Source organism: Silurus aristotelis (genome assembly GCF_946808225.1).
Source record: "Silurus aristotelis genome assembly, chromosome: 17".
Taxonomy (NCBI): Eukaryota; Metazoa; Chordata; class Actinopteri; order Siluriformes; family Siluridae; genus Silurus; species Silurus aristotelis.
In genome coordinates, this window is record NC_139590.1 from 3,182,003 (window position 1) to 3,199,748 (window position 17,746).

The 17,746-nt window shown below is 40.1% G+C and overlaps 1 protein-coding gene and 1 long non-coding RNA gene across 4 annotated transcripts in view; both read right to left on the bottom strand.

Annotated features, from left to right (window-relative positions):
• Window positions 1–9,831, bottom strand: part of csnk1da (casein kinase 1, delta a) — a 32,771-nt gene extending 22,940 nt beyond the window's left edge. For 2 of the 3 annotated variants that reach the window (XM_083567023.1, XM_083567024.1), the window contains exon 1: window positions 9,213–9,831. In XM_083567023.1, the coding sequence (XP_083423149.1) occupies window positions 9,213–9,288 (76 nt within the window). In that variant the 5' untranslated portion in view covers window positions 9,289–9,831. The remainder of the gene's footprint in view (window positions 1–9,212) is intronic. The other variant, XM_083567022.1, reaches the window with a different exon arrangement.
• A 766-nt stretch (window positions 9,832–10,597) lies between these two features.
• Window positions 10,598–15,182, bottom strand: LOC310740409. Its single transcript, XR_014537648.1, has 2 exons — window positions 14,364–15,182; window positions 10,598–12,931 (listed from the first exon to the last, which is right to left on the bottom strand). It is a non-coding gene; the product is annotated as an uncharacterized lncRNA (long non-coding RNA).
• Between the last annotated feature and the right edge of the window lie 2,564 nt (window positions 15,183–17,746).

Sequence of the window (17,746 nt, forward strand, 5' to 3'; positions counted from 1 at the left end):
ACAGGCCAGATGCATGCTGCGTCCTGCACAGGAATCATCGGTAAGCCAATCACAACGTATTGTGATACTCATCACAGACAACGAGGGGGGAAACAAAACGGTACAGTTTGATTTTTTAGTATACAAAACGCAAGGCATGCGGTTACAGGAGACTTAACAGCAGGCTGTGTTTTATTTCACTTACACCAAGGCTATTTAGAGCAGCAGCTGGAGGTGTAAGCATGTTAAAAAAATATATATATATATATATATATCAAATAAAAAAAATCCACCTTCTGACCAATCAGTATTCCAAACAAGCAATAAAGTGACGGCGGCCATGTTGGTTCTGTCCGTCTACTATATGCCGAATTCCCCTCCCCCTACAGTTATGTGTTTCTGAGGGTGGTTATTTACTCTGTAGAAGATTTGCTTTTCCAGATCATTCTGTTTAAGGTTTGGTATTTCACCTGCCTGCCAAATCATGTACTTGTTCATCAACTAGAGACTCGTCATCGCTGGAACAGACATCGATCTGCGTTACACAAATTTTCATTGTGCTGTTGACTGTGCAACAAACGTGTGTGTGTGTGTGTGTGTGTGTGTGTGTGTGTGTGTGTGTGTGTGTTGGGGGGGGGGGGGGGGGTGTCAGCGAGGTGGTTACGATTGATGCACTTCACACCGCTTTCTCTGATCCTAAACCTCTTCTCAACTGGTCCAGGGTCTCTCGGGATACAAGGAAGAAGTTTAAGACGAGTTAAGACGACTCATATTTCTGCTTGATGTCCAATAAGCTGGAGGGGGAAAAAAACCCTCTTTGTAACTCCAATATATTGCCAAAAGTTTGTGGACACCTGGTCATAAGTACGGCATGTGCTTTTTGAGCATCGCATTCCACATTTAGTCCCACTTTGTGCTTATCTCTCTCTCTCTCCACTCTTCCTTGAAGATGTTCCACTAGATTTAAGTGTGCTGGTCGTGAGATGAGGAGGCCTGGGGTGCGGTCATCCCAAAAGGTGATCAGTAGGGTTGAGATCAGAACTCTATAGTATCGTCCTCTCTAAACTTTTTGCTTTGTGCACAGGAAACACTCATGCTGGTACCCCGTTTTTGATAAGATTCAAGGTGCTACCAAGAATCCTCAACGCCATATCAGCATGGCTGCTCAAAGTAAACACTATTGGCCTTGTAGTGTGGCTGTGTTGTGTATCTCTTTTTAGCAACTCGCTGCACTCGTTTTCATTCATTACTGGATGGATCTTTTCAGAATCGGAAAACACCCTGGAATGAGGAAACGTGGCTGAAAAGAAATATGGAACTGTTAAACAACTCCAATTCGATCCTTGGAAGAAAAAGCGACATGACTCAGCGATATTTCAATATGATGTTTGTTGTGTTATGATGCAAACGTGATAAGGGCCGTGACTACGCCCCCGTCTAAATCACCTTATTAAGACCACCGTGTGGAGATGGTTCCACTTGAACAGCCTGAAGATCCGTGAAATTACTGAGCAGCACAAGAACATTAAGGATGGATTTGGACGGCTATTAATAACAACTACAATGTATCAGGACCACAGGTTGCATTTAACCACCTTCTCAACAATGATGAACCATCTTGGACATTGTGTTTCCCTTTTGAGTCTTGTTCCTCTCGAGCTTTCTTCCTCGTGCCATCTCGGAGTTATTCCTCCACCACAGCCACCACTGGTTTACTCGTAAGCGTTATAAAGAACAAGCTTCTACATTGTCTTAATATGGATTTGTGTGTGTAAAGCTGCTTTAAAAAAAAGTCCACTCTTAAAAGTGCTCGGAATGAATAAATTGGATTAAGACACTTTGAGAGCTTAGCGAGGTCGTGGCGAAGTCACGTGAAACATCATAACCCCCAAAAGAAAACGCTCAAACTACGTGATTTTCCGAGGTTCATCACAGATCTGCAAAACGTTTCTACTCCAAACTGAGGCGTTTCACCAACCGGTTTTATCTTCATATAACAGAAATAATGCGGCATCACAACAGCTTCAACGCAAAAAAAGAAAAAAGGCAACGGTCAGCCTAATAAACGTCCCGGGACGTGACGTTCGAGGCACATGACGTTCCTAAATCGATCGTGTGCAGTGTGAAAGCAGGAAACGGCTGATTGAACATCTGTGACAGTTCTGTCGGTCTTTATTCATCACCAGGTTCGTGTTTATTTTAATAAAATGGCCGCTCCTTTACTTCAGGGGCAGGACAGGAGCCAAAGCTCCACCCGAGCATGCACTCTCACACACACACTTTCTTTAGTCATGTCCTGTCGTGAGGAAAAAAAACACACACCAAATAGAGACAGCTAAGCAACGACTGTAAAGCGCAACACTCCTGTATGCAAAACATTTATGGTGAGGCTGTGAGTAGAGGAAATGGGGGGGGGGATCTCACTTCCTGTGCAAGAAGTTTAGGAAACTACAAGTAAACAATAAATATGGGGGTTAAAATTAATAGGGGCAAGAAAGTGACCTATAAGACAGATGAGCTTCGTGAACTGGATGCATACGAACACAACAGAAACTATACTTATTAAATCCTATAATAGTATAATATATCATTCGATTGTATAATTAAAATCATAATATACAAATAAGTGAATTTCTTTAGAATAATTGTAAAAAGTGCATACCAAAAGGAAAAACCCTGAAATATTTCAACTTATAATTTACGTTTTGTGTCGAACGGAAGTCACGATTTGATTCGTTTGCGTTTTCACTGGAGGTTCAAACTGAAATGGCGAGTCGGTGGAATGTCGATGTGTAGAGGCACATTCGGGAGGTCGGATCTTTCTGACGGGGATGCCAATAAAACTCGGACGTGTTCAGACGTGTCCCTGTTCTTCGAGAGGGCGACCGTGAAACGACGCATCGCTCCAATACCCCGAACGTTTATTTCTAATATTTCTAACCTCTTCGACAGACACTACGAGGTACGAGCAGAGATGTCTTTTTTCGTGATGCCTTGTAGCTACTTTCTGAAAGGGGGGTGGGGGGGAAGGCACGTTGTGTTGGACGGATATGAATTTATACAGGGCAGAAAAGCTGAAAAAGGCTTAAGAAGAAAAAAACAACAACCACCACCCAACGAGAAAAGTCTTCCAGGAAACAGATCAATACCCTCGTCCATTTTAGACCCTGAGCAGCAGCTGCTCTCGCTCGCTCTTTCTCCTCCCCCGACGGTGGGGCAAAATGTGGGCGAATCAGGATCTAAAAAGGAAAATACGAGAAAGCTTTCGGAAAATCTGTAACGTTACGGATGTAATTTGGTTTGCTAGCTATAAATGTAGCCGTGTGCACAAACTCGACAGGAGATTTTAGCAAACGTGACGATCAGGGCTGCTTCAGTACGCCAAAAACGTGCGTGTGAAACGGCATTGAATAAAAATTCTGTATATGCAACGTTTAATTCAAGATAAAAACAAATAAACAGAAGGTGAAAATATTTTTGGATAATTAGCAATGGTGCTGAGTGATAAATAAAAGATTAATTAATGGTGTACAAGATGCCTGATTGGCGTTGATATATATATATATATATATAGTCTAAAGTATGTACAGAAATCGTGGGCGTTTTTTTTTTTTTTGGAACGTAACCACTGGATTACTGTAACTATGAAGTTTCCATTTACTGACAGTCACAAAAAAATTTAAATACATTCCATCAGATTCTATTAGTTTAATCTGCAACACGGATTACGGCGTCTCCATTGCGAAGACGTTTTGATAAATATTAAGGGAAAAAATGAGCTTGGATTCAAGATAAAATCTAAATGTAGGTGGTAAGTTCTCATGAAAGTGACTGAAAACTGCTTGGAATTGGGGTGTGGCTTGTTTGATTTTTACGAAACCTGAAATAAAGATCCTTGGTAATGTGGAGATCAAATGAATACGGTAGTACTGACATCCAGGAGGGGGGGCGCATACGTGAGAGTCCAGGCCAGTCATGTTACATAAGCTCAACACTAAGCAGATCATAATCGTTTCCAGTACACCTGAAGAATGGGGCCCCCACGTTTGCTTTTCGCGTTACCTGAGCGTTGCTATCACGTCTAACATCCTGAAAAATATCGCAACACAAAATGCAGAATCCAGGCCTCGGCTTTCGGGTGTTGAGCAATGGCAGTAAAGGATTAGCAGTCCAGACCTTGGGACATTTCTTTGGCATTATAGTGCACTTACAACGATCCAGAACAGAGCAGAACAAAACAAGGGGTTTTAACGCGTGATTCGTCGCCGACGCAAATAAACACAGGAACTAAAGAACAGGGTGGAAGAATGAGTGCGGGAGAGATGCTCCAGCGTGGAACGTTCTAAACCTGAGCCGAGATACACGAGGGTGTAAAATACATAGCGCAATATATAAATTCACAATACACTCAAATCCTGACTCTAATCGCTTCATATTTTCTGGAAAATCGATTATACTTTTTTTTTTTATCGTATTTTAAAATGTGTTCCATTTACACTGCATTTTCCTTTTCTTACTGCATTTTCTGGGATTTTCTTCTTTTATATTTCTATATTATAAAATCTCTCCACATTCGTTCAGTTATTTATTTTGTAATTATCCACTACTTCATAAGTTTGAAACCACTGATAAGGATTTACTGATCCGATACCCAGAATCAGAACATAACTAATACAAAATTCTGGGAAAGAAAGAAAAATCTGATTCTAACAATTTTTACTTAATCGACTCTTTCTGTTCCTATGTTTGTCTCTCTTTCTGTCCATCTTTGTTTTTGTCTCTCCTTCCCTGTCTAATGATCTCTCACTTTGCATGTGTCTATTTCTGTACATGTTCTGAGTCTCACTATCTCTCCATCTATGTCTCACTATCTTTGTCTATCTTACCATCTCTCTCGCTCTCCCCGTCTGTCTCACCAGCTCTCTCTCTCTCTCTCTTCCTGCATGGCTCAATATCTCTCTCACTCAGTCTGTCTCATTCTCTCTGCATTTATGTCTCACTATATCTCTCTAGCACTGTCTCACTCACTCCATTTCTCTTGCTCTCTTTTTCTGCATCTATGATTCACTCTCTCTCTCTCACGCTCTCACTCTGTCTCAATCACTCTTACTCTGTTTTACTATCTCTCACACACCGTTTATCTCTCTCTCTCTCGCTCTCTCTCTCTTTCTCCCTCTGTCTCACTGTCTCTGTCCAGGTCTTTCTCTTTTGTATCTTTCAATAAAGGCCCTTTAAAGCATTTGAAACAATAGTTAAAAAAAAAAAAAAAAAGTGTAAAAAAAAAAAAAAAAACACACAGACCGGGTATCATATCAGCTGGTACTCAAAGTTTCATAATCTGTATCAGAAAAGAAAACCTGACATTGTGCCAAGAAATGCGGTGACATTAGGGGGAAAAGTAAACGTCTGGCACACGTGTAGATAATCACACACACTGGCGAAAATAGAACACGGATGTTATGAAAAACTTAAATAATTACACACAAACGAAAAGTTTGCTCTTTGTTCCAAATCTAAAGTACATGGTGTGCTCGGTTAGCCGAGGCGTGGTCTGTGGCAAAAGTTTACTCCGTAAGGTTTGCGTCGAGCTAGCGTGTAGAAAGAGCGGACGACCTCCTGGTTAGCATGGCAAAAGCCTCGGTTTTATCTCAGACACACTTCCTGGCGCGGTTTCTGGCTCGGCGCAACACACCGCTATCTCTAAACGTGGATAAGAAGAGACAAAGAGCGCCATCTTTATTGTTTTTTTTTTTTTTTATTAAATGTGTCCTTAAATATTTTTTAGAAATCATGCTAAACCCAGATCTTAATTATTAGCCTTGTAGGTCCAGCACAAAAAACTAAAATAAAAAGGTACATGCCAGACAGGATCTTAAGGAGGGGGAGGGAAGGAGAGAAGGGATTGGGTTTCATTTTGCACTTTAATTAATTCCCAAGCGCCGTCTGAGCGAGGTGAAGCGAGTGCGCTCGAGAGGAGCAGCTGGCTGAAGAAGTGTGTGATGATAGCAGCCGAGATTAGATTACGTCATCGTCAGCGCGTGAGAACCGTGTCGAAACCTAATGCAAATATCTGACTAGTCCGCGAAAAACCGCTACACGAACAAAAACAACACACTTTCAGACAAGAGCTTCGAAGGTTTCGGCCAGAGAGACATGAGTGACGCATCCTACAGGAGAAGAAATGGTTCTACACAAAACGTTTAAGGGTTCAAGCCGTGAGGAACAACTAAGAATCCTTAAAGGAACCACATCAGATATGGAACAGTTCGGTTTAGGGCTCTGCACAGAATGTTTAAGGGTTCTACCAGAGGAACGACTAGATACGGGCCTCCTACAAAAGAATTAGGAATCCTGTATCGAGCAGCTATGGGGTTAAATTGCCTTGCTAAGGGACCCAAGAGTTGCAGCTTGAAGTGACAGGGATTTGATCTCACAACCTCCTGATCCAAACCACAAAGCTACCGCATACACACCAAACACACTTAATTACAATAATCGCATTTTTTTTTTTTTTTTTAATAAACGATTCTGTGTCTAACACAACCGTCCTACATGACACAATCCCATGCTGACCGTGATGCACTGGGTCTCCTTCCTCGCCTCACTGCTGGAACAAAGCAATGCAGCGGCGCTTTAGTGTTTCCCTCGTGCCTGCTTTTTTGCCTCTACATCAGTGCACTCATCTCATCGACGGAGTAACTGACCAACCCGAATTTCTAAGTAGAGATTTGAATCTAACTGAATTGCGAAGTTTTTGTGACACCGTCACTTACCGTCTAGATGTTCCCCGGATATTAATGGTTCCTACCCGAGAACACATTAACATACAGAAATACTAGTTCTACCACAGGGACAGGAACTAAACTTGCAACAAAGAATGCTGTAGGACAGGGAAACGAGGAACAGAGAAGCGGTAGCTGTGGTTGAGATGCTAGACATCTGATCAGAAGGTCATGAGTTCAAATCCCAGCACCACTGAGCGACCGCTCCTGCAGAGAGGCTCTGTTGTACAAAACCAAGATTTGGATAAGGGCTCTAAAGAGCACTACACTTCTACGAGTGGAATGCTGTCAGACTGGGAAACGCTCTGGAGAACCTTAATTGCTTCTACCTGTAGAATAAGACCCAAGAGTCCTACATGAGAACCCTGTCAGACAGGGAAACACTTCGGAGGTGTCCGAGAATTACCTACAAATGGCCAGAAATTCGACTCGCTTGTGGGTCGGAAGCAGATATCATATAAATGCCCTCAAGGACGTACTCTGGAAAAAAAAGAGCTGCAGCTGCTTTGTTTCATAACGACGGCAAATACTTTATTCAAAACAATTTCCTCTGGTGTGCACCGCTGCCTCAATGAATCCATAATTAGCTGTTTGTTGAGTGACACAAAGCGTGCGGTCCCTGCACCCTGAAAGTATGCATGAACAATTTAAAAGAAAAAAGAAAAAAAAAAGAAAAAAAGGGGAAATGAAGATGTGTGGCAACGGCGTTTTTCAACCATATTTTCCACGTTTGTACACGGCACAGCAAATAAAAAGTCAACGTTGACCTGCGAGCCCTTTTTGGGCATCACACCTTTCTCTGTCTTCATCTCTCCATGTTTAAGTTTTTATTAGCAAAATTTATGATCAGTTTACATTTTTAAACGTTTTAACTTAAATGCTTGGTTATTTAAACATATACAATATTTTATAATATTAAAATAGCAGAAATATAATTAATGCAATACAAATTGTTACATTGTCTACATTTGTTAGACCCAATTTAAATAATACTGATGTTTGTGTGTGTTTTACATGTAAGATTTAATTTTCTAAATATATGATCTACTTGGATGTTCTCATTTCAGAAAACGTTAACAAATCCCTTTATTTTTTCGACCCTTCATTCATTCATTCACTCCCTCGATATGTGGAATATAGACATAAAAAAACGCTAAAGAATCCACATCGTTAACCGCTGGCCTACTTCCTGGCTAATGCTAGCGCTATGTTTTCATGCATGTGCAAAACAAATCGTATTTCCAGTACGCAGTGCGCTCAAAGTGCGAGGTGGAGACTAGAACTTGTGGTCCGCCACAGGGAACTCGGATTGTAACTATGTTCCACGCGTAAAAAGGATTGCATTTGCTACACGCGTGTACAGAATCAAAAGCCATGTACCAAAAAATGTCGGTACGGAAACGTGTACTGTTACACCACTAAATGTTTACTCAAAACTACTTTAATTTCAGATCTTATGTACAAGGACAATAGTGTTAAGGACTGAAAATTTGTTTCGTATCGAAGAAATATCACGATATGAGTATCGCGATACGATCTTTCAGTCACTTTGCCACACCCTTAGAAGGAAAACATTACTTGTATACAAATAGACTTGTATAACCCACATCAGGGGGGTATAATATACATTCTAGGAGCTGTATGAAGTAACATCCATTGTTCTGACAATCCTCCTTCTTCGTGAACATTTGATGATGTAGGAAAGGAATAACACAGGTTTTACAGGATTAAAGTGTTGACCAGGAAGACTATCAGCGTTAATCTCTAAACCCAGTTTAGTCACAGGTTCTAGTTTGGTCACCTCTGCACTAGAGACACAATTTGTCGTTACGATTCTTTTCAAGCGTTAAAAATAATTCAAATATTAAGACGTCACGTACAAGGATAACAGTGTTAAGTGGTAACGTTGTGTTGCAATCAACCAGCCTACACAGCAAACTTTGATACTGCTCGTAGAAATATCGCGATCCAAATATCGCGATCCGATATTTCGGTTACATCGGCAAACACTTCGAAATAAACCAGCACATTGAGTGCATAAGACTTGTTTAACACACAACAACATATTCTAGGAGCTTTATGAAGTGTGTAACACGCACCCCATGTTGACACGACGATGATTAAAGTAGGAAAAGAAATAATACGATTTCCTACACCGGTTTCACAGGTTTAAAGAGCTGAGCAGGAAGACTAGCAGTGTTGATCTCTAAACCTAAGCAGGAAGGTGGAGAAGAAGCTCGGCTGGTTGGAGAGAAGCTCTGCTGGTGAAGGAAACCGGGACTGAACCGTTACACTTAAAAAAAAAAAAAAAAAAAAATTTAAATTTTAACGGTTTAACGGAAATAGAGAAGCTCGCGCGTTAGCATTTTATTTAGCATTACACCGATTATAACAGGTCGTGTTACATCACATTTATTACAAATAAATTCACTCCAAAAGATTTCAACTCACCCAAATAAATGTCTCCAAACGACCCCGAGCCGATTTTCCTCCCGAGCCTGTATCTGTTTCCGACTCTCAATTCCATCGTACAGGAAAACTTACAAAGCTAGCGAAAAAAAAAAACCCAGCTAGCTGTAACCAAGCAAAAAAAAAAAAAAAATATATATATATATATATATATATATATATATATATATATATATAAGAATGGACGCAACTCTATCGATAAAACGCTACAAAAATAGAGACGTATAATTATAAGAACAAGTCTCTTCTCTCCGTCTTCAGTGCCCAAGTCCCTCTCCCCAGCTGTAGCTAAGCTACACTAACGCTAAAGCTAACGCTAATACTCCCCCCTTCGCAATAATTCTCGGACTTTTTTCACCATTTGTTTTCTAACATTCCGAGCGTCGCATCGTCACAATATCGGGCTCGACCCGAAGGAAGAAGCGTCAGTTTTATGCTCCGGATGCTTTCTTGATAAAAAACGATCGTTAAAAAAAGGATGAAGACGGATTTACTTTACATTTGGGGTTAGGGGGGACAGGAAAAAGAACAACACACACACAAACACCGGAGCGCTCTGAGCTCCTCACTTCCGGCGCTCCGCCGATTACAACCCCCCTGCGTATGACGTCATTGACGCGCACGCCGCTTGCGTGACGACGTCACTTCCCCCAGCAACATCCAGGGAAGATGGAACGTGATTGGTCGGCTGTGAATTGATTTTTTTTTTAAATATCCATACAGTGTTTTATTTTTTCTTCTAATCCGAAAAAGGGGCGGGGCTTCAGAGGAAGGCCTGATACAAGCACCACAACGACAAAAGCTGCTGAGGCTCCTTTTGTTTCGAAGTTTTCACAGAAATTGTACATTACACACTTTTTGACAGGGAAAAAAGTGTTTCAGGTCATTTCCGCGTTGATACGCGTCGAAAACAAATCATTTTCTCGCCTTCCGTCCACACCAAACATTTTAAACTGTTTTCACTAACGAATTTCATAAAGATTTTCAAAACACCTTATTGTATGATTAATTTTAAGCAATAAATAAAGCGTTTACGTCCATTACTTCACATTTTCTGTTAAGTTTGCAATAAAAAAAAAAGGAACCAACTTACTGGTGTAATGTCTAGAAGAATTCACTAAGGTACCATAGGGGGAAGTTTCTTCTATGGTTCCCCCGGGGGAACCATAGTCTTAGAGCGTAATCACAATGAGTTCCGAGGGACCACTGAACATAGAAGAAAAAGAAAAAAAAACTGCGACAGAAACAATGCAGGAAAAACTATCCATAAGCCAAAATAGTGATTTATTTATTTATTTTTGCAAACACAAACACGCCGTCAACCGCAAAAGTCAACAAAGTGGAAATAAAATAAACGTACAACTGTATACGTTTTTATTCTTTCTTTATTTGTCCATTCTTTCTGTTTGAACGAGGGTTCGACAGGTCAAAATATAAGTTTGTGTTTTTACTTTAGTTTACATTTGAAAACTTTTAACTGGGTTGTGAAACAGAAATGACCAAAAACTCAGCTCTATAAGCAAGAAATAATCATGCAACATTATGCAGTTATTGGAAAATAACATAGGAAAAGTTTTAAGGTCTTTATTTGTCACACGTACATTACAGCACATTGAAATCCTTTTCCTGCGCACTTTCCAGCGATTTCAGGAAGCTGTGATCAGACATGATACAGCACCGCTGGAGCACAAAGGGTTGAGGAACTTGCTTTAAAAGTGGCAGCTTGGCCATACCGGGGCTTTAACCTCCCTTAACCTTCCTTCCTTCCGATCAGTAACCCAGAGGCTTAACCACTGAGCTACTACATCCACACAGTGTTATCACACTATATCACATTATAGCGGCTACACCAACGTCAAACACGGGTTTGGCGACTCTACGACAAGAAATCAAAAAGACCAAATAACGGCTTGTGAATATTGTGAAAAAAAAACACTGAAAATGACCCAAAAAACAGCCCTATAAGAATGAAAGAAATCAAAAATACTTACAACTAAATACTTCACCTTATAACCTAATAACCAGTATTCTGATAGGAAAATAATCATTAGGGTGATGTGAAGTGTTTTGTCGGTTTCATAGCACAAAAATCTGGCAAAAAATTCACACTTTTTATGTTATTCATCCACGATACAGCATCTATTTGTCCATTCTTTAGTAACGTTTAATGTTGTGGAACATTCGCAAAAGCTGTTTAACCCCCCACCAACCTCTCAACACGTTAATAAGACACAAAGAGCTGAGAATAGAGAGTTTCGAGTTGAGGTTAATGTAGAAAAAAAACTAGCTAGGAACTAGCGATCCTAGCTATCATTACATTATAGCAGATCTTTAAACAGTCGTCAACTCATCAGCTCAAGTTTTGTTTCTCTCTGTTGAAATATGTCACGTCCTTTTGTAAAAACATCCATATTTCAGAATCGCGTCGAGGTTGAAATATTAGTGTCTTCTCTCAATACAAATTTCAGAAACTTCACTTGAGTATTTCCTTTTTGGGGAGACTTTACCTTCACTACATTTTAGAGTCAAATATTTGACTTTTTACTCAACTCCGTTTTGTAAAATCAGTCCTTCCTTTTTATTTACGAGGATTAAAACATGACCAGTCAAGCACGCAGCGATCCACCAGTCAGGGTCGAGCGCTCGCTTCATTTTAAACTCGTTTTGATTGGCGTTTGGTGCATCTACTGATCACCAACATACAGTTCAGCATCAGTTCAACAGCAAGCAAAACATTTAGAGAGAAATAAATGATGAAGAAACTCCAGACTCGAACTCACCACAACACACGTGGCCTCATTTGCATGATTTAATGAAGTTCATGAGGCTCATGCTAATTTTTAATAGATCAGTCCATTTGAAGGCATAAGTTCAAAAGGAGACTTCTACTTTTACTGGAATTGTATTTTACTGAATGGATCTTCGTTACTTCTGGTTATAAATATAACAAATGCACGCTTTGATTTAAATCTCTGACTATTGTCATAGAACAGACAATTAATCAACACCTTCTGATCTATCGATCTCTCTATCCACCATACAAATGAAACAGAGACCTTTGAATCATTTCTGCGGCCGCCCCAACTGACTGCTCCATTGTGTAGAAGCTTTTCGTTGCTTATGTTACAGAGGACAACAGCTCACGGTGTGTGTTTGCTAGGGTGTGCCCTATGCAAAACCACCATGCTGAACACAGTTCATACTGGTTTAACCTGTCAGGAAGGCAGCACTTCATCGTGTCAGCGAAGAAGCAGCCTCTGCAATGACAAATGGGTCAGTAATGCAAACACTTTACACGCGAAACCCAGTACCGACACTGAGCACGGTGAATAATAATATAATGAGCAGAAAATAAAATGGCACCATTCCAATCGAGCAGGAAGTGTTTAAATATTGAAGTCAGCACAATTTCCATGCAGGATTGTGTCAAATATGAAAACACGTATTTTTAGCTGAATCTAGGAGTTCCAAATCAAGATAAATACAGCCACACCCAGTAAAATCCATATACACACACTCCCTAAACACAGACAGGTAAAAGAGACACCTCCCTGAACTGACAGGAAGGATATCTAGAGATGGGTTTAATGCTTACTGTTTTCAGGGGTTCTCATGTTCTTCTTGCATTCTTCCGGGTTCTCTGGTGTCCTCCCACCTCCCAAACACATGCCGGGACGTGAAACGTGACTCCAACTTGCCCCCTAGAAGCCAACGTGTGTGTGAGATTCTTTGTAATGGATAGGTTTCAGATCCAATGCCATAATGCACCCATTCAAGATGAATGAATGAATGAATGGATGAATAAATAAATTAAGATTAGTGCCACATAAACCTTTTTACCATCACACCTCATGTAAATTATCTCCTGAAATATTGTTTTCTTTCATTTATAATTCATTTCTTTAAAATGGCAATTATGGAAAATCTGCTCTGAGAGCCTTTTTTTTTTCGTACGGATCCTGCTTCAACATTTATCCACATCTTTTTAAACTACATGATACATGTAGACACGGGTCCATCCACAACTCCATATGTTTGAACTTCCATAAAAATATTCTTCTTCTTTCGGCTGCTCCCATTAGGGGTCGTCACAGCGGATCATCCGTCTCCACACCCCCCTGTCCTCTACATCTGCCTCTTTCAACCAAACTACCTGTATGTCTGCTCTCACCACATCCATAAACCTCCTCCTTGGTCTTCCTCTTTTCCTCGTTCCTGGCAGCTCCATCCTCAGCATTCTCCTACTGATACACCCCATGTCCCTCCTCTGCACATGTCCAAACCATCTCAATCTCACCTCCCTCACCTTGTCTCCAAAACGTCCTACGTCATACGTTCCTCTAATAAACTCATTTCTAATCCTGTCCATCCTCGTCACTCCCAACGAAAACCTCAACATCTTCCATAAAAATATTAATGACCTTTTTTAATGACAAAAATGCTACTATCCAATAGATATCTGTTGATCTGTTTATTTGTTCACATTTGTTAATGTTATACGATCTTCGGGCATTGATTTTGGAACAGTCAGCATAATTAGGCAAAAAAGTGCCTATAGAGTCACTGGGACAGGAATCACACTGCCCCTAAAATCTCAGAAGCACTAGAGGACAGAGCTGAGTGTCCCAGTGTTGCTAACGATATTATCAATGGTTATAGCGCTTCTCAATTCTCTAATCTGATTGATCAGAAAGTGTTACATTAATTAATTAATTGTCTCTTACAGCAGCTATGACAATATTCAGAGATTTACCTTCAAACGTGCATTTCGATCTATCTACAACGCTTTATGTAAAGACGCCAATATTTTAACTCAAACACGATTTGGAAATATGGATGCTTCTAGGAACACAGAGAAAAAACAAAAAAGCTTCAGCTTATGGGTTTGACGACTGTGTATTTATCCGCTATAATATAATGATAGTTAAGATAGCTAGGAACTATTCATTCATGCAACTGAGCAGTTGGGGCCCCATAAGTGGCAGCTTAGTGGGGGTGGGATTTGAGCTCACGACCTTCTGATCAGAAGTCCAACATCTTAAACTACCAATTCCCCTGGATCTACTTTTATAGCAAATGAACCGATTTCCAAGTGTACGTTTCCTACATACAACAAATCGCAAAAAAACTCACTTGTCTAACCATAAAATTTTTTCATTCCTATTCCTATTGTCTTGTCTCTTCATTGCTGATCAACGTCTTGTGGCATGAAAATCTGGCCTTTGCTCGTGGCTTCAGGGAGGAATTATGGTGTGTCGGCGATGACGTGCTGAAATGACTCACATCGCAAGCTGATTATTCCCACACGCGAAAAAACTCAGCGAGATAATCGAGTCATCGTCTGGACCTCAAACAGAGGAGGAGCAGTAGTAACAACAATCATCTCGATTTCCCCATGACGTGAACAATGGACGACGCAGCTGCTTTGTCGACAGCCAGATCTGTCAGTGACAAGCAGGCGAACGGATTGTTGATGCGGGTTTAACGTGAAACTGAAAGACTGAGAGATGAAAGATGAGCAAAAACAAGATCAGGGTTCCACTTTGAAGGTTTCTTAGCCTAAAGTGAAGCTTCTTCCTCAGAGCTTTGCATTTAAGCACCTATCACTGAACAGTACACCTCAACAAAGATGGAACTGTAATGGACATTCGGTGTTGATGATGAGTTTCCTTTTTGAAACGGGTTCCTCTCAAGATTTCTTCCTCACGTCGTCTCAGATAGTTTTTCCTTTTCACAGTCATCACTGGATCACAACTTAGGAATAAACTTACAAATGAAGGAACAAACATATCTACAAAACATTTTTTCTCTATCAAGCTGCGTTAAGACAAACTACTAAAACTCTCCTATAACTAGTTCCTCCACAGTTCCTTGCCAGTTCCTTTTGGCGTTATAACCACTGTTAGCATGTGAAACGTGAAGGCACTATGTTACTTATTTCTTAGCCTTAAGTGCAGCTTATTCTCAAAAAAGCCCCAAAAGACACCCCCCCAAAAAAAACAAGATGGCACCGGTGAGGTCTGCTGCCTTCACGACTGCTCCTTGTCATATCCATATCCATTATTTTCTGTGTTTTTATATATATATATATATATATAATATGAAGTGGAAGATCTCCTGCTATAGCACTTGAACTTCACCCTATAGAACAACCTTTGGGGTGAATTTGCATGCTGACTGCACCCCACCTACATCACCTACATCAGTACCTGTCTTTACTAACACCACTGTGGCTGAATTAAATCTCACAAATCTTCACAAAATCTAGTGGAACATCTTCCTAGAAGAGTGGAGCTTATTCTAAAAGGAAATAAGGGAAAAACTGTGGAAAAGGAGCACAAACCTCTCCAATGCTCAGGTGTCTGCAGGCTTTTGTCCATATAAAGGTTCTGTAATTCATATCAATTTATTAATATTAACGATTAAATAAATATCAAGTATAAAATATGAGTATAAAAATATACAATAGATTAAAAAATATATACATAAAATAAGACAGAAAGAAATGGATATGACAGAGATATTGACAATAGTCCTGATTTTAAAAGTCAGTGTATATTGTATTATGTAATTTCACTGCAATGTGTACGAAGCAAAAAAAACAGATTTCAGTGTACGCTGCACCTTCTCGTCTATTTCTCGTTTATAAGCACTCGTGTCTCAACACGTCTTTGTGGTGTCAGAGACATTATCTGTAGGTCGGGTGCAAAGGTTTGCATCCCCCACGTTTTCACATGTGAAGTGTGGGTGCATCTTACAGCCAGACAACAATCTGTATCTAAACCACAAGACCAGACCAACAAAGAAGAGTTTAAAAAAGGAGCGTAAAGTTGAAAGAGAACCGCGACTCTTTCTAAACCGAATCGAAAAAAGGCAGCGTATTTGAGAAACGTTTTTTTCCCCCAAAATATATTGTGCTTTACATTCATATGCACATGCACATATTCTAATTATTCAACTCTCTCTATACAGACAGAGATAGATAGATAGATAGATAGATAGATAGATAGATAGATAGATAGATAGATAGATAGATAGATAGATAGATAGATAGATAGTCAGAAAGCGAACAAGTCAGAGCTCACAACCCCCATCTGTAGCAAACTGCACAAGCTGAGATATGGATTTAATAGCTGTTGTTTTTTTTTTTTTTTTCCACGATGGCTGACAGAGGAGAAGAAATCGATTTGGGCACAGATACACTAACAAGGACCTTGAGAAAATGTCGGTTGTTAAGCTTTTTTTATAAACCATTTATCCTTTTTTCTTTACGTTTTGCTCGTTTTAAATCCCCTGGAAAACCGTAACGCACAGAACAAAATGCACATAAAAGTACAGAGGTCCGATGATGAGGTGCATACTGGTGCTTCTGCTACAGATGATGTATGTGGAGGTGCAGTTGTGGCTACAGTGAAAGGAGACGTATTGAATTGTGTCCGTTTGGTTTCGTGCTTTAGTGACGACATTCGTTCTCGCTGTATGAGATTCCTGTGTGTGATACAGTAGAATACTGATGGTTTCTATAGTCGTGGTGTCATTAAAATGGTATTAAGAGGTGGATTGATTCAGGTAGAACATTACTGAAGGCTTTTATTTTATGAAATGTCTGATTTTCAATGGAACTAAACTTAAAAATACACAATTTTTAAGCTTGTTTGGTGAAATATCTCCATTCAAATAGCATTTTTGAAAAATTGTTGTGACACGAGTCGGTGGATTAGGACCGCCCACTTTAAATGCCGTCTTGTGATTGGTCGACGAACAACCAATAGTTGAGGACGCTGAGATGAGAGTCACGAGGCAAGTCCGGGCTTGTTTTGGAGTCACGTGGATGGCCCGTGCCAGAAACCGGAAGTTAGTGTACAGCGCACCTAACACACACACACACACACACACACACACCTGTCATTTCCCATGTTTGCTTTTAAAGGATTTTTAGTGCCACCTAATGGCTGTTCATAGCAATAGCGCCATTTTGCCCAATAAATAAATAACTATTAATGAAGGTCCCCTGGTGGTCTAGTGGTTAAGATGCAGCGCTCCCACCGCTGCGACCCGGGTTCGATTCCCGGTCAGGGAACCATCCCCAGCCACTCTTAGTGCCGGTCCCAAGCCCGGATAAATTGGGGAGGGTTGCGTTAGGAAGGGCATCCAGCGTAAAACATGTGCCAAATCAAAACGTGCGGAGGATCCGCTGTGGCGACCCCTAACGGGAGAAGCCGAAAAGAAATCCTAATGAATGAACAATTTGTTAACTAATTTATTATGAATATGAAATTAAAAATGAAAATGCTAAAAAAAAATATAACCAAATACAATGTAAATATTTCTATTATTTATATCATTTTTTCTTCTCTTTACTGTCTAATATTGTGCATTGTTACATTTTTGGACATCTGTACATACAATAAATTAAACTTCAAACTTAATAGACAACATTTTACGTTTTTTATGTGCTTCTTAATATATTAAACACATTTAAACGTAATTATTAATATCATCATTTTGTTCGATAA